This window comes from Bos javanicus, chromosome 26 (assembly GCF_032452875.1).
Source record: "Bos javanicus breed banteng chromosome 26, ARS-OSU_banteng_1.0, whole genome shotgun sequence".
Classification (NCBI taxonomy): Eukaryota; Metazoa; Chordata; class Mammalia; order Artiodactyla; family Bovidae; genus Bos; species Bos javanicus.
In genome coordinates this window covers 36,717,972-36,743,168 of record NC_083893.1, presented here as the reverse complement: position 1 = coordinate 36,743,168, position 25,197 = coordinate 36,717,972, and the positions used below count along the sequence as shown (strand labels likewise).

Here is a 25,197-nt window from a genome sequence, read left to right as displayed (position 1 = left end):
ATGGATGCAGTGTGGAAGGGGGCGCTGCTAAGTCACTTTGTTCATGTCCGACTCTGTGTGACCCTGTGGGCCATAGCCCGCCAGGCTCCTCTGTCCATGGGATTCTCCAGGCAAGAACACTGGAGTGGGTTGCCATTTCCTTCTCCAGGGGATCTTCCCAATCCAGAGATCAAACCTGCATCTCTTATGTCTCCTGCATTAACAGGCAGTTTCTTTACCACTAGTGCCATATGAGAGTGGCATGGAAACATATACATTACCATATATAAAATATAGTCAGTGGGAATTTGCGGTGTGACATAGGGAGCTCAAGCCCGTGTTCTCTGACCACCTAGAGCAGTGGGATGGGGTGGGAGTTGGGAGGGAGTTTCAGGAGGGAGGGGACATATGTATGGCTGATTCATGTTGATGTATGGCAGAAACCAGCACAGTATTGTAAAACAAATACATTGCAATAAAAAATTTTAAAAAAGAGGATATGGAAAATAGGACACAGGGAAAGTGAAAGTCTGTGTTCAGATGCAGAGTGCCTCCTTGCTCCAAGTCCTTGCACATTTCCTGCCTGTGTGCCTGAAGTCTGGCTGTGAGCTCCCTGGAAGCCAGAGCCAAGAGAGATTCACGATCTTTTCTGTGAATCACATAAAAATTTACCTCTTCGTCAGGAGAAGCAGACTTGGTCTCATGGCGAGAAGGAACTTTCTTCTAGAGAAAATTCTGTGTAATTTGATTTTATCATCCTAGTCATAAAGCATAGCATGTAATCTCATGGTGCTGTTTCTTATGTCTCCTGGTTTAGAACAAAGGAGTTATGCTAAAGTGCAAACATAATTCTCAAGGGGAGCAGGGCCTCTTAATGTGCTTTTTGTTCTGCTTTTTCCCCTCAGCCAATGTCTTTCCTAGTTCAGAAACTACAACTTGAAAAGGAAACCTTTCAGACCCAGGACCTTCCCTGTTGGTAGTGGTGGTGGTTCTCTATCTTTGTGTCATTCATGAATTGAGATTCTTTTCTTTTTAATAAATGAACTTATAGCTAAGTGTGGGAGATGCACTAGGTTGTAACATTTCCTTTGCTCTTTGTGCATTTAAGAAGATATAAATGGTATAGAAGAATTTTCAGTTGTGATACACTATGCTATTAACAGGCTTCTACAAAGGTTAGTATGATGGCCCTTGCCTTCAGGGAGCCCCCTATCTAGGAAGAGAGAGAGATTATGTACATAAATACATGACTAGGACCAACCCAATTTATTTCAGAATCTAAGAGGACCAGGGCATGTGAAAATTCACTTTTTATCATAGTGTTCTGGTCATAGGAAAGAAAGTCAATTATCTTGCCTAGGACTTCTTTTTAAAAATAGGTTTGAGAATCATTTAGCTCTCAGGGACCTATAATTCACATCACAAACCACCATTTACATTGCTTCACTTGAGCAAGACTGTTAGTCTTTCCTCTGAGAAGGCGGTAGATTGACCGAGTACAAAGTTTGAAATTCTATGTCATTACACAGCAAACCAGTTCTTAGTCAGTTAAGACTGAAGTGCCCTGGAGGAACAGCTTGTGAAAGCAGCCATTAAGAGAGCCTTTTTAAAGCTTTTTATCGCTATGACTCAGCTCAGAGTTGAGAGTGCCTGGCCTGAATCTGATGGAGAGATCAATGTACTATCCACCCATGTGGTACCTACTTGGTGATGACGCCATCACTCCCTCTGTCCCATCTATATCATTATTTAACAAAATGTCAAAAAGTAGGAAAGAATTCATGTTGCTCCTATTTGACAGGATATTCCCTTTGAAGGTTTCTGCCCACAGGGATTCTTTAGTTCAAAGCTCTTACTTTAGGTCTCTACAGATCTAAAGCTGCTTCTTTTCTTTATAAACATGGATAACACTTTGAAACAACTAATACACACACACACACACACACACACGTATACATTTTTCTTTCTTTTTATTCAGGTAACATACTTTTTTTGGTGGGAAGTATAAATGCATATTGGAAAAGGAAAAAAAAAATCTCAACTTTTATAGTCCAGGTATGAGCACTGTTAACATTTTAGTGTTTATTCTTCCAGGAGAGGAAAGGAGCGGAGGGACAATTTACAGGTAGGGGACTAAGAGGTACAAAGTATTATGTATAAGATAAGTTACAAGGATATGTTGTACAACACAGGGAATATAGCCAGTGTTTTATAACTGTAAATGGAGCATAACCTTTAAAAATTGTGAATCACTTTACTGTACACCTGTAACATAATTTTGTGCATCAACTATCTTTCAATCAAAAGGCCTATATATACAGGTTAAATTGTTTGTTAAATATGTTTATAATGTGTATGGAGTATAAAGAAAATACCAACAAAAAGGATAGTCTTTGTATCCATTGGTATTTTACAAGCCCCTGAACATCAATCTCTACTTGTATTTCTTCATTGAATTTTTATCATAGTTTTTATTTGTAGTTTTTCACATATGTATATATCTCTGAACAGCATATTATTTAATTTTGCATGAACTTGATATATATGCTGTCATTTTGCCTGTGTCCTTCTGCAGCTTTTTGCATTTGTGAGGTTCATCCATATTAAAGGGTTTTACTGTGGTATGTTTTTCTCTGCTGTATAATATTTCATTTGACGTTTATACCAAAATTTGTTTATCTAGTATCCACTCCAGTACTCTTGCCTGGAAAATCCCATGGACGGAGGAGCCTGGTGGGCTGCAGTCCATGGGGTCGCTGAGGGTAGGACACCACTGAGCGACTTCAATTTCACTTTTCACTTTCATGCATTGGAGAAGGAAATGGCAACCCACTCCAGTGTTCTTGCCTGGAGAATTCCAGGGACGGAGGAGCCTGGTGGGCTGCCGTCTCTGGGGTCGCACAGAGTCGGACACGACTAAAGCGACTTAGCAGCAGCAGTATCCAGTTGGTGGATGTTTGAGTTTTTTCCAGTTTTTTGCTATTCCAAATCATCGTGTTATGAGAATTCTTACACATGTCTTCTGGTGCAAATATCAAAGAGTTTCACTAACGTACACACCAAATGTAATATTTTATCTTCGATTTCACTACATAATGCCAGATTATTTTTAAAGTAGGTCTGTAAGTTTATATGCCTGTTAACAGTGTGTTTGTTCTCACTGTTCTGTGCCCTGTCCAAACTTGATATAGCTATACTTTAAAATTTTTGGCAGTCACCTCTTTGGTGAATATAAAAAGATAGCTATGGTTTTACTTTCCATCTCCTTGGTTACTGATAAAGATGTTTGTTGGCCTTTTACATATTTCCTCCTCTGTGAAACTTTTATTGATGTGTTTTATATGTGGCTTTTAAGAAACAGAAATGAGCTCATTTTAAAGGTATATCATGAAGGTCTTTCCCATTTAGGAAATATGCCTCTACAATATAATTTTTTATGTTTTTATGTTGGTTTCTACCATACAGCAGTGCACAACAGTGCATGCAAATCAATCATTCCCTCTTGAGCGTCCCTTTCCACTCCCATCCCACCCCTTTGGGTCATCACAGAGCACCAGGCTGGCCTCCTTGTGCTATCCAGCGACTTCCCACTGGTTATCTGTTTTACGCATAGTAGTGTATATATGTCAACGCTGCCTTCTCAATTCATCCGACGCTCTCCTTCCCCCGCTGTGTCCCATCATCTGTTCTCTATGTCTGCATCTCCATTCTTCCCCTGAAAACATGTTCATCAGTACTGGTTTTCTGGATTCCGTTATCTATGCATGAATGAACAATATTTGTTTTTCTCTTCTTCACTCTGTATAAAAGGCTCTAGGTTCATCCACCTCACTGCACCTCACTCAGTACAACGTAATCCTGTTGGCAGAATATTTCTTGTATATTTCTTTACTTACTGACCCCTCAATGTTAGGTCATCTAGATTGTTTCATTATTTTCAGCAGTGATGCAGAGAACACCTTTACAATTAGATCTTTGTAGGTTCATGATTCATTCTCTTAGGAGAATAAATACATTTCTAAAAGTGGAATTGTTGAGTCAAAGGGTATAAATAGTTTTAGATTTTTGATTCACATTGCCAGGTTGGTCTCTGAAAAGGTGTTATCTAATTTATATTCCAGCCAGCAGTGAATGTAGGTGTTTTGTATGCCTGAATAAGGAATCTTTTCGATGCTGGTTTTTTCATCCATTTGCCTAATAATCTGTGTGGCCTATTGTCCATTTTCTTTTCCTTGTCTTCTTAAGTGTCCATGCTAGCAGTAGAAGAGTATGAGGAAATGCAGGTGAACTTGGAGCTGGAGAAGGACCTTCGAAAGAAAGCAGAGTCATTTGCACAAGAGGTAAATGTCTTGCAGAGACCTCATTTTTTAGTTTTATATTTTAAAGAGCTTTGCAGATGACATATGAAAACATTTTTTGAGGTTGAACAAACACTTGTCACTCTGAATAAAGATCATCTGCTCTAGGGAGCTATTTTGAATAGTATCAAGTTCACTGAACTTGGTGTCAGAGATCTGGGTTTGCATTTTTCCATGTCATTCGGGTAGTAGTCGTTTGTTACTAGCAACTCTTAACCTCTTTGGGCTTCACTTTCACCATGGGTGATGATACCAACCTCACCAAGTGGATTGTAAAATCAAATGGCATGAGTCTTCATAAGAATTTTATAAACTAGAAAATGCTATACTGGGAAAATAAATTGTATTTAGGGATACCCATCCCATTACTTGTGATTTAAAGTCTGGTTTGAGTGCAGGACTTTTGTATGTTTCCAAAAGCCTTAAGAAACTGGGTTACATCTCAGTATACCATCTGAAAGAACATCATGGTCTTCAGTGACTGTTCAGCGCTCTCACTGTGTGCCTTGATTCTGCCACTTGCTGTGGAACATTGTCACACACGTTATACACCCATTATCTGAGCCTTTCCTCTCATGTTAGAGATGAGTTTTGAGCTTCTCATGCTCTGGGTTAACTTTGTTGACACGTGGTGGTTGGGTATTCCACGGCTCTGTGACTGGTTTCCAGGGAAATGAGGAGGCATCAGTTGGCTGAGCTGTAACAGCTTATGATGTGTTATGTGTTAACAGCTTATGATGTGATCTACATGAGATCTTCTCCATCAGGTATAAATATTTTGAATCTGTTTGCCTACTGTGGGTTCAAGGAAGGTAGCTAAGGAAATGTAAGCATTCTTAGGTGGAAGTACCCAAGGTATAGAAGGAAGACAAAGTGCAGGGTTATGGGAATGACATTTGAAGATCAGATGATGGTTTTGTGCAAGAGTTTTTCCATACTTGAAGGTAACTCTGGTAGCAATGAACCCTATAAAAGTTTAGTCTGAGAAGGTCTGATTTGAAATATTATGATTAAATTTATTCAGAGAGTTTAATGAAAGGTGAGTAAATATTTATTCTCTTATTTCTTGGAAGGAGGCAAAAGACTTGAAGTGTGTTAGAGCCCTTCAGAAAAATCTACAGCGTATAAATAATGGAGCTAAAGAAATAGTTGAGGGGAGAGAGAGTAGAGATAATGTGAAAATGCCTTCATTGCAAAGCTGAAAATGTTGGCTGATTTTGACCTGCATGCAAGGGTCTTAATTTTGAGAGACATTTTCAGTTTGCATTTCTTGTTTGCAGAATGATGTTAGAATACAAAGCAGCTCAGAGAAAAACTTGAAGGCCATGTAATAACCGGATAGATGGAAGAAGTAAGATTCCTTTAAGAATGTAAAAATGAATTATTCATTCTGCCATGCAACCTGTAGTGCTTGGTGCAAACAGTACAGACAGGTTAATCCAGAATGAGGAGAGAGATGTTTGAGGAGGGAAAGTGAGAGCAGTGGTACTTACCCTGCTGGTGTGTGTGTGTGTACGCATGCGCTAAGTCGCTCAGTCATGTCCGACTCTTAGTGACCCCATGGACTGTGCCCGCCAGGCTCCTCTGTCCATGGGATTTTCCAGGCAAGAGTAGTGGAGTGGGGTGCCATTTCTTCCTCCACACTGCTGGTAGCATAAGTATTTGCAACAGTGCTTGATGATTTTACAGTATCTAAGGCTTGGTCTACACAATAGTAAGAAGAAAAGACAAAACTGAATTAGAACTGGTATATCTTCCCTTTTACATGGTTTATAGATTCTCAGGTTTTCAACAGACAACTGCTGATAAAAGGTATCTGACTTGACTTAATTAGAGAAATACCACTTTTGCATTTTGTTCTTAGTGCATTCAGCAAATATCTTTCAAGCCAGACACTGTGTGAGTAGTGGAAATATAATGGTGAAGAAAGCAAATACGACTCCCGCCCTGTTGGAGTATTTAGTGTAGAGCCATAGAAATCATTTTTTAAAGTTAATTTAGGTCACCTTTTTTAACTACAAAAGGAAGATATATACCCTGTAAACATGCAAACAGTTTTCAAATGTGTAAATTAAAAATTGAATGTTTCTTCCTTCTTCTTTAATTGTTTGTCCAATTAAAAAACCCAAAGCATGATCACTTACAAGGAGGGAACAGTCAGTTGTCCTCATAACTATGTTTTGTATTTCTTCAACATAATTTCAACTCTTGAAACCTTTCCTGTACTTTTTGAATGTATATTTTTTTGCTATTTAGTGTAGTTTTTCTTTCCTCTGTTTAAAGATGTGAATACTTTTTCAACATGTAGTCCTTATATACTGAGGGAATGTTACATACATTTTGTTTTCAGACAACTGAGATGATAATATTTTAATGTTATTTTTGAAAGAATGAATTATATATTTATGACACTAAATTTTCTTGTCATTCTTTGAAGAGATGTAGGAAAATTTCTCTGAAATTCTGGTACCAATGTTATTATTTGTCTGATAAGGGACCCACTTAATAACGCTAACCAAGAAGTTCTTTCCATAGCTAAAAGCCAAATTCATTAGTGTTTGGTAACTGAATTTTCTTTAAATACATCTTTAGAAAAGGCATTATGTAGTGTTTTATTTTAGTACTTTAAAGTCTAGAAAAGGTGGTCTAATGACTAATATTTTTCAAGTTGCCATTGTTATTGAAAGGAACTTCTTTTCTGTATGTTCTTTTCATCTTATATTGCAATTTAGGGATTGTTACAGGGCTTTGCAAAAGAAATTCATGTTATTAACATCCCTAAGACACAGTCTTTGTTCTTTTCTCTCTAAAATAACAGTTGAAACAATTTATAATCATGTAAGTTGAGCAAGTTTTCCTGAGAGCTATAACTTTCCCCAAGAGAACCAGAGTACAGAGGAGCAGGGCAGGGAGAGTCATAAAGCCAGCCCTGGCATCAGTGGTCCTTGTGCCTGCATTGTCTGACTGCTGGGCCCTTCGCCTCTGCCCTGGTCAGCCCCCTGACTGCGTCCTCTCTGTCTTCCCCTGGACTCGGAGCACTCTTGGTGAAAGGCCTCACTTCCTGGGGAGCCAGAGAATCTCAGCTGTTTCAGTTGCATGTGTTGGCCTTTCATGTTGGCTGTGAGATATTGTCTAAGATACCAACACGGGACTCCAACCAATTGAGTTTTAAGAGGGGAAAATGTATAAAAAATAAATTACTGTAATATTATTATTCAATAGTAATCTGAAACAAATCATTTCAATTAGACTATTGGTCTCAATTTTAAGATACTATGATGGAATGTTGATGATGCTTCCCTAGGGCATAGATGCTTCCAGTCTCACTTTTGTCCAGCCCAACACTTGTGCACTCATGGATACTTACTCATCCTCTGTTCCTATTCTTACACAGGCATCAGATGGAAGAAGAATGTAAATTTCACTTGCAAATGTTGCTGTACTATAAAATGGGCCTGATTTCAGAATTTGTAGAACATTTTGTGTTCAGACTCGCCCACTGGCTGCTTTGTGTAGCATATTAAGGAAAAGAAGTAATAGGTGAATAGGAAATAATGTTGCTTTCAACCGTGAAAAGTTGTGAAGATTAGGTTAAGAATATATGTAAATTGTTTAGTAAAAGGCTCAGTTTGATTAATATACCTTTTTCCTTCTCCTCTTTACCCTCCTACTGTTAACTACTTTTGTCATGAGGAAAAGCTGATAGGTTTAAGACAAAAATCTTAGGTCTGTTAAATAACCGAGAAAGAGATTAGCCAGATGGTGAAGAGCATGGGCCTGTAAATCAGACAGATCTGGGTTTAAATCCTGGGTTTTGCCACTCACTTGTGTCTTTGGGAAAGCTGATTAACCCCTCAGAGCCTCAGTTATCTTATTAGTAAAAGTGGGATAATAATAGTGTCTACTTGACAGTGGTGTTCTAGGGATTACATGATAAACTGCATGTAAAATGATTGCTGCCACACCTATCCTCTAGTCTTCAGTATGTTTTAGCTTCTCAAAGCAGATGAATTCACCTCACAGGGATCGATGTAAAGGATTAAAATAATGTGTAGAACATATTTAGTAGAATACTTGGCATAAGTTCTTGATATATATTAGCTGCTACTGCTAGTATTTATAAATTTTAAAGCAATAATAAAATAAAAGCTGCCGTATAGGACTAAACTACTGTATATATACTGTGCTGAGATGAAGGTAAAGGTTCTAAAGATTACATAAAAGTTATGAATGAAAACTTAGCATAGGACTCATTACTTCTAAAATCATCATACTACCATTCAGAAATTGTGTTTACCTTTTTAATGAAAACTCCACCTTTCCTTTTGCTCAAGTTTCCATTGAGGAGGCTTGTGAACATGAGTGGTATCTACATTTTTGTAATTAACTTTTGTAGATGTTTATCGAACAGAACAAGCTAAAGAGACAAAGCCACCTTCTACTACAGAGCTCTGCTCCTGACCGGCAGCTTTTGAACGCATTAGATGAAAATGCAAAACTTGTCCAGCTCCTTGAAGAAGAGAGAATTCAACATCAACAAAAGGTAACAGATTTTCTCCTGGGTTTTTAGTGCACACACATCCTTAAACTGAGAGGAGTTAGTCCAGAAGCTCATAGTTCCTTATTTTGCTTGAGTTACTCTTTCCAGTGTTTTCACCTTTTAGGAAAAAACTACCAAATGAACTTCTAGTACCCATCTAAGATTTATAGTGCGCTGTTGTAGGCTCTATTGTTGTTTAGTTGCTAAGTCATGTCTGACTCCTTTGTGAACTCGTGGACTGTCCATGGGGTGGGATTTCCCAGGCAAGAATACTGGAATGGGTTGCCATTTCCTTCTCTAGGGGATCTTCTGACCCAGGATCAAACTCACATCTCCTGTGTTGGCAGATGGACTCTTTACCACTGAGCCACTAGTAGGGTTTATAGTGACTTTTAAACCGTCCAAAGGATCGGAAGAAGCGAGGCAGAGAGACAACTCAAAAAGAGCTTGAATAATGCAATTTGGAAATCCATGAGTCAGTTGTGTTTTTGGAGAGTGCATACACTAGGAGAGTGTATTGTGATTGGTCTCAAAGAGCTTGTCGGAGGGGGGAAAAGTCCGTGTTAGTAGTAATTGTTTGCTTAGAGAAAACTTCTGATTTTGTAAACTTGCACAAATGTATATGTTTAAAGGCTTCCTAAGTGGTTATTTCAGTTTGTTTGAGTAGAGTTCCTCCAGCTGACACAGCCTACCTCTGTGTGCTCGGCAGAAAGGATAGTGATCATGGTGGGTGAGGAGGAGAGGCGGAGAGGAGGAGAGGCAAGCAGGTGGAACAAAGCCTTTCAAATTAAAGAAACCACTTAAGAAAAATGGCATCAATATTCATGCTACTTACAGTGTCCCTAGTTGGTGAGGGAAAGGCTGTTAGCTGCCATATGTTAGCACCTGTGGAAGTCTCTTTAAGCAACACTGTTGACATTTAATCCTTGGATGTTCCTGGAGTTCTTACCAAGTTGGTTGTGAGGTAAATTTTTTTTCCTTCAATAAGAAATGTTGGCATATATGTAGGGAAGCTCTAAATGAATACATGGTAATAGTGCTTGGCTCTGGGAAAGTGCCCTGGGGGATAGGATGGAAGGGACTTTTTTTTTTGTCCCCATATGCAGGAATTACCTTTTCAAATAAAGAGAATGAAAGAATGTTTATTTTTATTTAGCTTACTACTAGAATCTTCTGATTTGAAATAAGCTCTACTACCTGTTTTAGTCGCTAAGTCATGTCTACCTGTTTGTAACCCCATGAACTGTAGCACACCAGGCTCCTCTGTCCATGGGGTTTCCCAGGCAAGGATACTGCAGTGGGTTTGGGTTGCCATTTCCCTCTCCAGAGGCTCTTCCTGACCCAGAGATGGAACTCAAGCCTCCTGCACTGCAGGTGGATTCTCTACTGCTGAGCCACCCGGGAAGCCCTCTTCTACATGTAGTTACCTCCTTAAATAATGCGTGCCGAGAACCGAGTAAATTATATTGAGGATGGGACTAAATTGCTGGGTGTATACCTTGTTGGGGTAGGGTACTGAAGAGTATTTATAAGTTATAAATGAAATTAGAGCAATCAGTACTTCTAAACCTATTTTACTGTACTGTTATTCTGGATAATCTTTCAGGTTCGTGGTTGGAAAATATTTCTTACCTGTCTGTAAGTTCACTTGCAAATTCAGCAATCTTTAAAACACAAATGTGTTGTTTTTATTATTATAATAAGGAAATCTTAAAAATACAGAAAAAGCTAAAGCAGAAAACTAAGATTAATTAAAAATTCCATATTTTGGTGCATATCCAAACTTTATGTAAATATATAGTTTTATGAATATAGTTTAAATGGGATCATTGCAAGCATATTGTTCTACAACCTGTTTTTTTTCCATTGGTAATATATTAATATCTTTCTATGTCAGTGTATAGCGAGGTATGTGGCTTAAAATTTTTGCATAGTATTGATATTTCACTTAATTAACACTGTAATTTATTAAATCAATAATATTGGTGGACACGTAGCTTATTTCCAAAATTTCCTTGTTGCAGAGAATGCTCTAATGAATGTATTTGAACACCTGTCTACTTCTCTAAAACAAATTCTAGAAGTAATATTACTGAATCAAAGGGACTTTCCTTCCTTTTCTTTTTTTTTATGGTTTTTGTTGTTACCAAATTGTCTCACCAGGACTCCTTTTAATATTACCTGAGTTCTTCTTTTGGAATGGGCATAGAAGTGTTAATCTGTTTTAAATGAATTTTTTACTTATATGAATATTAAAAACTAAATTTTCTGGGATGTAAGTCTCCAATAAATTTATATGAATCACATTACTGATAATATAAGTATTATCTGTGGTGGTAGTGGTGATGGTTTACTTGCTAAGTCGTGTCCAACTCTTGGGACTCCATGGACTGTAGCCTGTCAGGTTCCTCTGTCTATGGAATTTCCCAGGCAAGAATTCTAGAGTAGATTGCCATTTCCTTTTCCAGGGAATCTTCCTGACCCAGGGATCGAACCCACGCCTTCTGTATTGTAGGCAGTCTCCTACATTGCAGGCAGATTCTTTACCAACAAGCCACCAGGGAAGGCCCAGTATTATCTGTATCCCAGGATTGGTGTGATTAAAATGAATTGGAATCTCTTTGCTCTGAAATGCAAAGTAAAAGAGAAATGTTTGTTTTTCCCCTTGTTTTCCTTGACAAAGGAAAAACTATTATCACTGTATAAAAGTCTATTTATAATTTATAGGTCAAAGAACTAGAAGAGCAACTACAGAATGAAACTTTCCACAAGGAGATACACAGTCTCAAACAGCAACTGGAGCTTCTCGAAGAAGATAAAAAAGAACTGGAATTGAAATACCAGAATTCTGAGGAGAAAGCTAGAAATTTAAAGCATTCCGGTAAAAACATTGAGTAGGCTATTATGTCTTAGTATTAAAATGTGAATCTTTCATGGCTAGTACATTTACTGAATGCTCTGAATTCTATAGAAAAATTCAAGCTTTCTTTTAAATTCCCTCATTTCTGACTATTGTAGTTAAGTAGAACGATCACTGTAATGAGATGATTCACAAATATTTAGACTTACTTTTTGGACTCGGAGCTTTTATGAGCATCACATACAGAATTAAGAGACAGAGATACAATTAATATGGGAAGACCAAAACTTCAGCGTTTCTCAGGGATTCAGAGATGAGTGTTCATTGAGTACTTATTTTGTCCATTTTAGGGTTTATTTTTAAAAAGTAGCTTTTCAGGTTCATACTACCTTTATCTTCGATGTCTAATTATACACATGAAATAATGCTTTCAATATCACGCCTATCAATAAAATGGGGTACAGTATGTATATTAAATGGAAAAACCTTTAAAACACCAGGGGGTACTTAAATGATGTATTCATTCAGGTCTAGAAGGCTTAACAGGAATGTGTGAGTTAGATTACTACACAGGGATAAATAATAAGTTTCTGTTGGAAAGTAAGTAATTTAAGGAGTCAGGTTGTTCCCTTTATAACAGCTTCAATATTCACTTCAGATATTTTTGGTTAATTTTATACTAGAATTTTGAAATCTGTACAGAAGAATCAAGTAGGCTTTTTTTTTCTTTAAAAAATATTCAGTGCTTTCTAATCCACAATGAAAATGAACTACAATTTATTTTTTTAAATTTATCTAAAATTAAGAAGTAGTTCATTCTTTTTGTCTGCTGTGTATATGCTCAGCCATATCCAGTACCCTGGGGTGCTGTAAGAAATATAGAAGAAAAGAAACCATACTTTATTGTCCACGAGGATATCAGATTCCCTTTAGAGAAATAGACACATGTATATGAAATGACTAGAGAATACTCGGTGTTGGAGAACCTAGCCTACCCTGCTTATTTAAGTGCTGGCAATAAAAACAAATGGACAGGTCATTGGAGTACAATTAGTCATGGAAAGTAGAATGACTGCACAGAGGGAGAGCTTTTCCTGAGAACAGTACCTGTAGCCCATGAGAGCTCAATTAGAGGTATTCACATCTGTGCTATAAATTTAAATTGAGTTTTCTGGCAGTCAGGAACTATGTCTTAAACAGCACCAAGCACAGGCTCTTTTCACATTGTTGGAGCTTAGTAAGTACTTGTTTTATTAATGGCTTGAATGAATTGAATGAATAAATTGTATTTCCAGAATGCTTTTCAAAAGAACAAAAAGTTTCTGAGTTAGACATTTGAGAGTCTGAGTCTGGTTAAAATGATGAACTCTAGGATTTGCAGCTTTGAAGGAGATTAAGTGGAGGAGGAAAGTATGCTATTAAAATTCATTACTAAATGTCATCTTTAAAATTAATTCAATTCTTGGTCTATACACTTTAAAAGTCAAATATTAACAATTTCTTAGTGTTTGGGTGGCATATTCCATTCTTAACAAATATTTCTTCAGCCTACTCAGTCCTTACTTCCCACCCATCCAGCCATTGTCTTGATTTTTTTTCCTTTTCCATAGTTTGTACATATAGCAAACACATGGTAATTTTTTGGTAATGTGTATAAGGTCTCTTTCACTGATGATAAAAAGTTTAAAAGGTTCTGCAGCTTCATACTGGAATTTCTAACTTTGCCCTAGTAAAAGAATGTGATTTTGAACAGGTGGTTTTTGTATATAAGGTGCTAAGTTGCTTATTTCATCTATTTTTTCTGAATGCTTGCTCTCTGTGCAGTTGATGAACTCCAGAAACGGGTGAACCAGTCTGAGAATTCAGTACCTCCGCCACCACCTCCTCCACCCCCACCTCCTCCCCCTCCTCCCCCCAATCCTATCCGGTAAGCACATCCAGGAAGATGGCTCTACATCAAATGTTAGTCCTTGTCAGAGAAACTGAAGTTTATGTTATTGGTATCCTTTTTAAAAAATACTGGTTTAGAATGCATCATTAGACACGGGTAAAATGTTTGAAAGATATTAGCAGGTGTTTCAGAGAATTTTCTGAAGGCCAGTGTATCATTCCCTTCTTATAATATATTGTTGTTGTTTAGCTGCTAAGTCGTATCCAACTGCAACCCCATGGACTGTAGCCCTCTAGGCTCCTCTGTTCATGGGATTTCCCAGGCAGGAAACTAGAGCAGGTTGCCATTTCCTTCTCCAAGGGATCTTCCCAACCCAGGGATCAACCATCTCCTGGTGGATTTTTTTTTTTTTTTTAACCACTGAGCCACCAGGGAAGCCCATCTCTTGTAATATATTTAGGGTCTTAATACCTGTCAAAGACATCTTGTGGCCTACAGGGTTCTTCTTATAGATATTCCGGTTTCATGTGGATGTTCCAAGCTGAGGAGCTAGACATAAAAAAACTTTTTTTGACACCTCAGTTTTAAACTTTCAGTCCATGTAATTGGGATTTTCTTTTACCTTTTAACCAGAAGATCAAGGAATTTTGAGCTTCTCCAGAATGTTTTTATGTTTTTCTCTCACTAATTTGAAAAGCTACAGTTTGTTATTTAAAAAAATAAAAATACTGAACTAATAAAAACCTTACAGCTCTTATTGTTGTAAACTAGTAATTAAACTAAAAGTATAATTATTTTTAACTCCTTAACCTCATATTTAAACCTTTAATAATGCTGAGTGAGTTACATTCCATTAAAAGAAATTATGTTTAAATTCTTGCAGCAGGAAATCACATATGCTGACAAAAATTTGCTTTTTCTGAGCCAGAGGTCACTTGATGCCAAGGAGCCTGAGCTAAGCACAATACACCCCAGGACATCTTGAGTCAAATTCTGCCTCTTTTGTGGTTCTTCAGTCTACCATCCATGTACATAAGACAACCTACCTGCTGTGTGACAGTTTACCTCCTCATTTTATGCTGTTAACCACTTGTGTGTAATTTATTCTTGATCAAATGAAATTTATAGTTTTGCTAGAGTTTTACCTTTCATTAACTCATGTGATTTGTTTAATCCGCTCACACAGAGAGTCCATTTATTCATACTTTGTACCTTTGCAGATCCATCTCAATAGAATGAGTAGCATGGTCCTCCCACACGACCATGAAAATGGAACTCTGCCTTTTAAAAAGATTCTCATTAGTTTTCCTTACTGAGTAGGGTATGACATAATCCACTTTAAGCCATTGAAGTAGTTAAGGCAAAATAATTTTTACACGTGACCGATCCAAGAGTCAATTGAAAGAATTTCAGGTATTTTTAAATTCTTTCTCTCCTGGGTCGCTAAAGCTGTAGGAGATATTCTGAATTTGACATTTAAAATAGGAAATTCATCACTTTGATCTTTCGCTAAGGTCTAGAATTTTGAGCTTGATAAGAAAGATCACTTGTGTCTGTGAGGAGAGGGAACTATTAAAAAACGATTATAATCCTACTGTTGGCCTTTAAGTTTTAGTCTCTGAAATCTTGAGAGCCCTTCAAATTAAAAGTAAACTATAACCTAAATAAAGCGTTTTCTCAAAGAGCACCCTATGGTTATATTGAGAAATGAAACCAGAATGCTGAGTATGTGTGTCTAAAACAGGAACTCTTGTAAGGCCCATTACAGAAAATTTTTGTTGAATAACATGAATGATTTTTCTTTTAAGATGAATTTAAATAGTATAAGACAAAGACATAATTTCTCAGTAGAAAGAGATTTTTATTTTTTGATAAGGAGTATTTTCTTGTCAAATATATTTGCATGTGTATTGAGTTTCACAAGGTTTTCCAACGTTATTCCTGAGCTGTGTTTTAAGATGATGTAGGTCCTGGATAGAAGTGAAACTGGGAAGAAACGACTAGGGCCTGTGGCTTCTTTGAGGGGCTTTACTGGGCCCTCCACCCCTTCGTCCCACTTTCTGCTCATTTGACCAGGAGGACGGTTAGGAGACAGATAAGAGAGGAAGAAAGCATACCTTGGTCATTTTGTAGCAGCCAAATGAAAGGGTAGGCTCATGGGAAAAGAGTAGGGTGTATTGGTGTATAGGGTTATAGGGTTCTCCAGAGAAATAGAAGCAGTGGGGGATGGTGTACATGTGTACATATACATCGTATACATAAAAAGAGAAAGTAGCCTGAGTAATTGGTTCACGTGACTGTGGAGGCTGACCAGTCCCAGGATCTGCAGATAAATCAGCAAGCTGGAGACCAAGGAGAGCCTGCAGTGTAGTTTCAGTCCGAAGATCAGCAGGCTGGAGACCCGGGAAGAGGAAGTGTTTCCGTTTTCATGACTTAGAAGGCAAGAGAGAGCAGATGTCCTAGTTTCAACGCAGGAGAAATTGTATCTTACTTAGGGGTGCATGCTGAGTAGCTTCAGTCGTGTCTGTCTCTACGACCCTGTGGACCATAGCCCACCAGGCTCCTCTGTCCGTGGGATTCTCCAGGCGTGAATACTGGAGTGGGTTTCAAAATGCCGTCCTTCAGGGGCTCTTCCTGACCAGGGATTGAACCCGCGTCTCTTTCGTCTTTTGCATTGGCAGGCGAGTTCTTTACCACTAGCACCACCTGGGAATTCCCTTTATTTGGGGGAGGCTCACCCTTTTGTTGTATTCAAGCCTTCGACCAACTGACTGGGGCCTGTCTCACATGAGGGAGGACATTCCACTTTACTCAGGCTACCAATTAATTTTTTTTTAAGATTTTAACATATATGAACCATGTTTTAGTCTTTATTGAATTTGTTATAATATTGTCTCTGCTTTTATGTTCTGGTTTTTTGGCCAAGAGGCATGTGGGATCCCATAGACTTGCATTGGAAGGTGAGCTCTTAACCAATGGACCACCAGGGAAGCCCCCAGGCTACCAGTTTAGATGTTACCAGAACCCTCACAGAAACACCCAGAATACAGTTGGGCCATGTATCTGAGTAGGCTTCCCTGGTGGCTCAGATGGTAAAGAATCTGCCTGCAGTGTAGGAGACCCATCTCCCACCCCTGGGTAGGAAGATTCCCTGGAGAAGGGAATGGCTACCCACTCCAGTATTCTTGCCTGGAGAACCTCATGGACAGAGATGCCTGGTGGGCTACAGTCCATTGGGTCACGAAGAGTCGGACACGATTGAGCGCGTGCACGTGCGTGCGGGCGGACACACACACACACATGCACATCTCTGAGTACCCTATGACCCAGACCAGTTGACTCACAAAATTAACCATCAAAGTGGGTGTGACGAACACTAGAACAATTTCAAGATGAATATTTCCACCTGGAGCAGTTTTTGCTAGAGATTTGACTGGTCCCAGATGTCTTGTTCTGGTCTTCTTACCTGTCCTGTGAAACCCACGCTGTCTATTTTCTCTTTAGTCTTAGCACCAGCTTGTCGGATAGTTCTTTATAATAGTACAGATGACTTTCTTGTGGACACCGCACCAGTCTTCAACTTGTACTTCCAACGTACAGAACATTTAAAGCTCACACTTTCTCTCATCCACTTAAGTGGTTTACAAGGAAGGACATCTATTCTCATTCATTTATGTAAATACATACAACTGTGCTGAGCAGTACAAATAACTTCTTGCTCTGTAATCTTTTTGTACAGTAATACACACTCCCAAAACTTCCTCTCAGAATCAGAGGTGGGGTGGTTATGGTGTCGTGAGAGATTAAAGGGAGGTCTCGGACTAGTGAGAGGCTCCCAACTAGTGACAGCCCCTGCCTCCATGCAGCCTATCCTGCTTTGGAATGTTAACAAGGAGACCCTGTATTCTCCTGCCTTTTAGTTGACAGAATGGAAAAAAGTAAATTTTACATTATTTCCTTCCTCCCCTTGAGTCCTTTCATTACCTTAAAAGTTTTTTTTTTTTTTGCCTACGTATATATCCCTAAACTACTTTAAATACTTATCCAGTCTGTTACCTGTTCCTAAATTTTAAATATGGATATTGAAAGATTTTCTGTATCTATTTTACTTTTTAGATGTCTCTGCATCATATTAATAATAATGTTAGCAGCCTCCTTCTTCCAGTAATTGGACGTCTTCCCTGGTGGCTCAGATAGTAAAACGTCTGCCTGCAATGCGGGAGACCCGGGTTGGTTGGGAAGATCCCCTGGAGAAGGAAATGGCAACCCACTCCAGTACTCTTGCCTGGAAAATTCCATGGACCGAGGAGCCTGGTAGGCTCCTAGGTACAGTCCATGGGGTTGCAAAGAGTTGGACACGAGTGAGCGACTTCACTTTCTTTCTTTCACTTTAGCAGCCTCCTTCTTCCAGTAATTCATTTGGTTTTACACAGGAAAGAGATAGGACATCTTTCTCTTTCTTACAGTGATGAAAAATTTCACAATTTATTAAAAATGTAAGTAGGCTACTTATACTATTATACCACTATTAAGTAGTAGGCTACTTAAATTCTAGTTCTATATTCAAATACTTAGAGAAGAGTTGGATTTTTAATAATTATTTGGAACCTGTACCTTCTATTTCTTGGCTGTTAAGGCATCTGCTAATCTCCTGTCAATCTTTTTTCTTTCTCCCAAAGATCACTCATGTCCATGATCCGGAAGCGATCCCACTCCAGCAGCGGCGGTGCTAAGAAAGAAAAGGCGGCTCAACCAGAAACAAGTAATTCTAAGCCACCCTCCAGGGTTCACTTTTTAAGTTGTTGATGACGTACAGTTTTTCAGCAATAGATGTACTTGTTGAGCTGTTTGACTATGAACAGATTGTTGGGGAGAAATGTGAACTTAACAACTATAAGAATAAGCCAAAGAACAGCCATTGCCTTCCTGTGGCTTACCATCTGGAGCAGATGGACATGTGTCACTGTGATGTGAGGGATGCTGGAAACGTGTTTTCACTAAGGGACGAGGTACTTTGGGGAGTAATTCCAGATGAGGGATTTGGGAAAAGACTTTTTACAGTTGATAGCAAGTGAACAGAGACTTTGTCAAGTATTTGCTATGTACCCTTCAGGGCTGTGTACTGGAGATACAAGATGTAGAGTCACATTTGAGTGGGGGAAGCAGGAAGTAGACCAATAATTACCAATTCAGTATATAATTGTTTAAATACATTTTTGAATCAGTAATGTGGAGGAGTGACTGTTGGTACTGACTTAAGAGGCTATAGAGGTAGACTGCTGGGTGTCAGCAAGTGATGTTTCAGCTGAGTAGTTGTGGATTTAGAAGGTCAAGGTATTTCAGGTAAAGTATAATAGATCACACAGAGGGGCAACAATTCAAAGGTTCGGAGTGGGCAAGGAGCTTGGCGTATTAGGAAACTGAAAAAAAAAAGTTGATATTATTAGAACACCGGTGCAAGAGACGTCTGCTAGGTAGGCAGGACCAGATTCTAGAGGCGTGATCAAGATTTTGGTTCTTATTCTAAGGACAGTAGAAGTTTACGTAGGAGTGTAACATGAGGTGCATCTTTTATAAAAAAATCACACTGGCTACAGTGAGAGAACAGAGAGAAGACTGCCCAGGAATGACAGTGGATGAAGGGAGACTGCTGCGCTTTTCAGACAAACATCACCTGGGCTGAGATGAGGGTGGTAGCAGAGAGAGAAAGTAATGGAGAAAGTCAGGAGCTGTTCAGGGAAGTAACATTCACAGGACCCTGATTCTTTGGAGAGAGAGATGTTGAGGATAGGGAGAGATGGGAATGGAGAGAGAAGAGCTTTCCTGCTGAGCCAAGGCACCAGGTGGGTAGGTGGTGAGTCAGTGCCGTGGGTGGTTTGATGTGTGGCCACGTTAAAACAAAAGCTTGAAATGCTAGGGCCGAATCTTGGCCCTTTATGCCTGAGAACCGTAGAACCCAAAGTAAACTCCGCAGTGTTTGCTCAACTCCCGTTACTTATAGAGCATGGTGGGTTTGCCTGGTTCAGGCCCAGATGAGTGGACACTTCCTGGCTCCCTTTCACTGCCTCTGGGTCTCCTAGCCCCACTCCAGCCATTTTCATACCTCTGCAGTGCAGTGTTCTCAGATCCTGGGTCTAACAAACTTGTCCTTCATCTTAGCACATTTCTGTGCTGCCCTCTGAGGCAGAATAGAATCTAAAGCCCTGTGGTCTGCTTAGAGGTGGTTTTCTGCCTTTACTGTGTAGCCTCATTTCTCGTAGGGCTTTCCTGGTGGCTCAGGTGGTAAAGAATCCACCTGCAGTGCAGGAGACCCAGTTTCGATCCCTGGGTCAGGATGATCCCCTGGAGAAGGGAGTGGCTACCCACTCCAGTATTCTTGCCTGGAGAATCCCATGGACAGAGGATTCTGGCAGGCTACAGTCCATGGGGTCGCAAAGAGTTGGACGTGACTGAGTGACTAACACTTCACTTTCATTTCTTTTTACATGTACCTCACCATATGGCTGGCCCTTGCCTGTAAGTTCCCTGTGTGTTCGTTCCTGTCTTTCCTCATCCCAGAATTGTCCTCCTGCCCTCCCTCTGCCAAGGTGCTGTCCTAATTCCAGGCATATTGCCTGGTGTGTTCCTTGGCTCTTCCTCCTCTTCTCTTATTTATTAGTATTAATAATCCAGAATGAATGGCCCCATTACTGTGTGTTGCTGTGGCAGTTGGCTTCAAATTTTGTTCCCATAAGGATTTAATGTCCCACCCCAAGACTCTGCTCTGATGTTCGAGTTATTTCTACATCTCTCCCCCTGAGCAGATTGCAGACTGTTTGAAGGCTCACTCCTCTCTGCAGCCATCCACAGCTTTCATGCATATTGATTGAATCAAAGTTTAGACGTAGTCTTTTCTTCTTATTAAGCACCTTGCAGCACCATTTAAAGCTGTTTGATTGTATCAGTTGACTTTTTTGGCTTACCTCCTGCAGCCCATTGTAATGCTGCTAAAAGGTAAATTCTGCTTTGCCAGGGCATTGCAGGATTTAGAAGTCCTGACTTCTGTGATCTGCAGGGCAGCCATGCTCTTGGATTACTGATTACTGGCTGTAAATCTTCCCTGACACTTGTAATTAAGATTAAAATTTTGTTTGTTTCAATCTCATTTTGGGAAAACTGGTTAAGTCTTACAGGGTCAGGAAAGCAGTCAGAATAAAATAAATTCCCCTTCTCAATAAATTGAATATTACCTTATCAAATTAGCAGATCAAACCAGTCAATCGTAAAGGAAATCAGTTCTGAATATTCATTGGAAGGACTGATGCTGAAGCTGAAGCTTTAATACTTTGGCCACCTGATGTGAAGAATTGACTCATTAGAAAAGACCCTGATGCTGGGAAAGATTGAAAGCAGGAGGAGAAGGGGACGACAGAGGAGGAGATGGTGGGATGGCATCCCCAATTTGATGGACATGAGTTTGAGCAAGCTCCAGGAGTTGGTGATGGACAGGGAAGCCTGGCATGCTGCAGTCCATGGGGTCGAAAAGAGTCAGACATGACTGAGTGACTGAACTGAACTGATGAACCTCAGCAGCACCCTTAAATTTAAAATAAATGTGTTCTGAAACTTACTAACTCCGAGTATTAGAAACCATGCAGTTTTCCTTAAGCAAATGATATTTCATTTACAATTTGTGAAATGTGGCAGCATTTTCTCCCTCATCCTTGAGCTATTGACTTGTTACTTAGGGAATCTAAGTAGTTACTTAGACATCTAAGGCATTGCTTAGGAGACTTTTAGACTGGAGCCATCCTAAAATCATACTGCCTTAATGATAGGTACCATATCCATACTTTGTCTGGCAAGGTAGTTGTCTATAGTGTCTTGTTAATCATTTGCACCAAAAATTGTCATTGAATGGACAGTGATTAAATGCATGATGAATGGATGTAGAGCATCACACATCGGGGTCAGCTGAGACACTTTGGAGTTTGCATTTATAATGTAGGAACCAGCCCTGCTGTCACATGTTTTCCTGGATTAGCGTCATATTATGGCTTTTACTATACGGTTGGTCTGCTTTTCAATTTTGGAATGGAGAAGTGTTTCTTGCTAGGTTATGACTCTTAAAAAGCTTGATTGTAGGAAAGGCCTGTGAAATATTTTAGAAGTAGTCATAAGATCTCAATACAAGAAAACATTACATACTTTGCAGTTAATAACTCTAATTTTGATAAGAGTGCATTTATTGAACAGGTTATGAGATTTGAGAGGTATGCTTGCTCTTTATCATATTTGATATTTAGGTCACTTAATTTGTTGATATTGTCTGACCTCAGTTTGCTAATCTGTAGAATGGGAATAATAGTTTCTATTTCATGGGATTGTTCTGAGAATTACGAGTCTCACCACAGGTAAAGTATTTAGAGTAGCGCCCAGAACACAGAAAATACTCAACATGTTAAGTAGAAAAATACAGACATGGTACCAACCACCATGAAGGGCAGAAGTCCTCATTTGGCAGACTCTTGTGATCACTGTCATTAAGGAAATTTTCTTAACTTTATGATCTTAGGTCAAATCCAAACTTATTCAACCATGACGTGTTCTTTAGAAAATTTGTACCTCATGATGACGTAAGATTTTTTACATGCCTTAAAAAAAATGTTATCGAAAGAGAAAAGTGGACTGGTGAAATTTAGAAATTCATTTTAGTTTCCTCTAGGCAGTAACAAAAGGTTTTACTGAGTAATAACATAGGGGTTTTGTCTGTGAGTCTTTTTTTGTGTGTGAAGAACTAACTTATTTTTTAAGTGGGTCTTAAAATTTAAGCCTCAATTAATTACATGTAGCTTTCTGATCCAAGACTGACCTTGAAGCACTAACTCAAAGAACATTTGATTTTATTTTCCTGTGGCAGTTCAATAACATTACACCCCTTGTCTTCGTTTGTCCCTTTTCTTTAATCTCCAGTATCCTGCATATTTCTATTGTCCCCCTGATTACATGCTTTTGTGAGACAATTACCAACTGCGTGACTGCAGAAAAGAATTACAAAACATACCATGAGCTCTCTGTAGGTGATTCTTGCAGATTTATTAGAACTGCTTAATAGTTCAGGAGTTCGTGTAGATTGCTTTTTGCTAGTTCAAAAACAGGGTTGGTGAGAGAGAGAGTTTGTGTAGCTAACCAAGCCTTGAATTGTTCCTGAGTAGAGAATCTGATCAGAATGATTTCTTTTCCTTAAGACCAATTAAGCCTTTACATTTGAAAAAGACTGAGACATTAAAGCCTGGTTTATCATCTGTACACAATGCAGATAGTGGTACTTCTCTGAATTATCACTATGATTCTGGCAAGCAAAAATAAGAAACTACTTTAAATTCCTGCTATGTTAGATGCTGCAGCAGATCTGAATGGTGTTGACCATAATTCTCCATCTGTCTGCCTTAATTAGTTTTTGTATGGTGCATTTAATTGGGTTTCAATCATTCCTTACAGAGTGCTAATCTGTTTGTAGGCGGTGTTCCCGTTGCCATGCAGCTCTTCCCAAGTCTTACTCAAAATGGCAGCCTTTCTGAAAATCAAATGTTTTTTGAAGATTTTTTTTTTTTTTTTAATTCCCAGGAATAAATTCCATACCCACATCAGGTGCTTGAATGACAGATCTGGGTCTTACTTCCTCTCATTCTGAAAAGGGTCAGCAAAAGCACTGTGTGATGTGCAGCAGGTATTTAGATATTGAATGAGGGAGTTGGTAAATGAGTGAGTGAATGAATGAATCTCTATTCATAGTAACTTTCTTGTCTGTCCCCTTGTTGATGTTCGTGAGCCATCAGCAGAGGTGGCCCTAGAATATACTGCTTAAGGGCACATAGTTGATCCATCACAGCTTTGTTATCCATCTGTTGGTGGATGTGGTCTCACTTTGGTGCCATGTCTCCCATGTCTGGCAAAAGATACTTTTTTGACTTCTAGTACTGTAAAATGCTGTTTGGATACTGAGAAATTTGAATTCCCAGCTTTTCAGTGGCTTATGAGGGTGCCCAAACACTATTTGAAATCAGGACTGTGTGAGAATACCTAGGTTATGTGGTGGATGTAGCAGTGATCCAATCACTGTGATACTGCAGAATAGAGGCTGATGGATCCTTCTGCATTCTCTGTGTTGCTCCCACCCCCCTCTTCCCCAGCATGGATAAGAGTAGCTCCTCTGAGTTAGAGTGAAGTCTGCCATGTAGCAGTAAAAGAAGCCATGATTTAGGCCTCCCTAGCACAAAGCCTGACACCACTGTGAATTAGCTGAGGGATATATAAGTAATTGTGATTGCCTACATTTAGAAGCCATCCTTTTGAGGTGTAATTATTTCTGCTCAGATAGTAAAACTATGGATAGCCATTTGAAGCCTGAACTTTTAGCAAGTCCGTCAATAGGTAGATACTTGCTGAGTGTCCTCCATGTGACCGCCCCACAGTGTGGAGTCCATTAAAGTTGCTAATTGGAGGGTGTTTGTGAGATATTTAAACTTAAAGGTAGTGGATGCAGTGATTTAGCTGCAGATAAACACAAAATCTAGAGCTGCATAAATAGTGATAAGTGTTCCAAAATGATTCAGTGCTTTTGGTCAAGCTGTCCTGCAAGACACAAATTTCACTATTCTGACCAACAAGTCTTAGTTGATCTCAGTTGTATTTATCTATTTGATACATTTTCCCACAGCTTTATTGTTTTTGCAGCAAAAGAGTATAAAGATTAAACTATAGACCCTGAATTATTTTTATCAAATTTAATTACTTAATCGCAGTCATTTCTGTATGTATGTTTTCTTTCAACATTGACAGTTTTAAAAGACTTGAAAAGGTTTGCTTAAGTGTTTCCTTCCCATGTGATTCCTAAACAAAAGATGATAATTTAAAAATAGATTTTATCTATTTGCTGCTCATCTTCTGACTGTGGATTTCTTCTAACAGGTAAAAAGATCTCTTTGATTTTTTATTTTCTAATGGGCTTTTCGATGATTATTCCTGCTTTGGGCTAATTTCTTTTACATAGGTTATACCACAAATTACAAAAATATCTCTGAGGCAAAGGTGAATGATTATTTGGAGTTAGGTACAAAATTGGATTTTTGAAGACCTGGAGAGATCCGGATCTATTATTATGTTGACAAACGGAACAAAATCTATTTTGTTTAATGTAGATGAGCCAATATTGATTTCCAGGCTAAAAATTAGACCTTAAGTTTTATATCTCTTATTTCTCAAAGCAAACCTCTTATTAAAAGGTTTTTTATTGAAAAAATACTGCTACCTGGGAGCTGTTAACCTTGGTAAATTATTGGTGTTTTGTGACTCTGTCTGAAAAATGACTGTGGTTAATTACATAGTGCGATCTTTCCAAGTCACCAGAAGCAGGAAGTAGTCGTTTGCTTGTAACATAAGATGATTTACGTGTATGTTTTTTGAATAGCTGAAGAAGTCACAGACCTGAAGCGGCAAGCAGTTGAAGAGATGATGGACAGAATTAAAAAGGGAGTTCATCTCAGACCGGTTAATCAGACAGCTAGGCCCAATGCAAAGGTATGGAATG

General features: G+C 38.8%; 1 protein-coding gene across 5 annotated transcripts in view; it reads left to right on the top strand.

Moving 5' to 3' along the window:
- SHTN1 (shootin 1) overlaps nucleotides 1-25,197 on the top strand; it is a 109,852-nt gene that overhangs the window by 52,979 nt on the left and 31,676 nt on the right. For all 5 annotated transcript variants that reach the window (XM_061403598.1, XM_061403601.1, XM_061403602.1 and 2 more), the window contains 6 exons: nucleotides 4,225-4,319; nucleotides 8,734-8,880; nucleotides 11,605-11,758; nucleotides 13,562-13,664; nucleotides 18,308-18,390; nucleotides 25,078-25,187. In XM_061403598.1, the coding sequence (XP_061259582.1) occupies nucleotides 4,225-4,319; nucleotides 8,734-8,880; nucleotides 11,605-11,758; nucleotides 13,562-13,664; nucleotides 18,308-18,390; nucleotides 25,078-25,187 (692 nt within the window). The remainder of the gene's footprint in view (nucleotides 1-4,224; nucleotides 4,320-8,733; nucleotides 8,881-11,604; nucleotides 11,759-13,561; nucleotides 13,665-18,307; nucleotides 18,391-25,077; nucleotides 25,188-25,197) is intronic.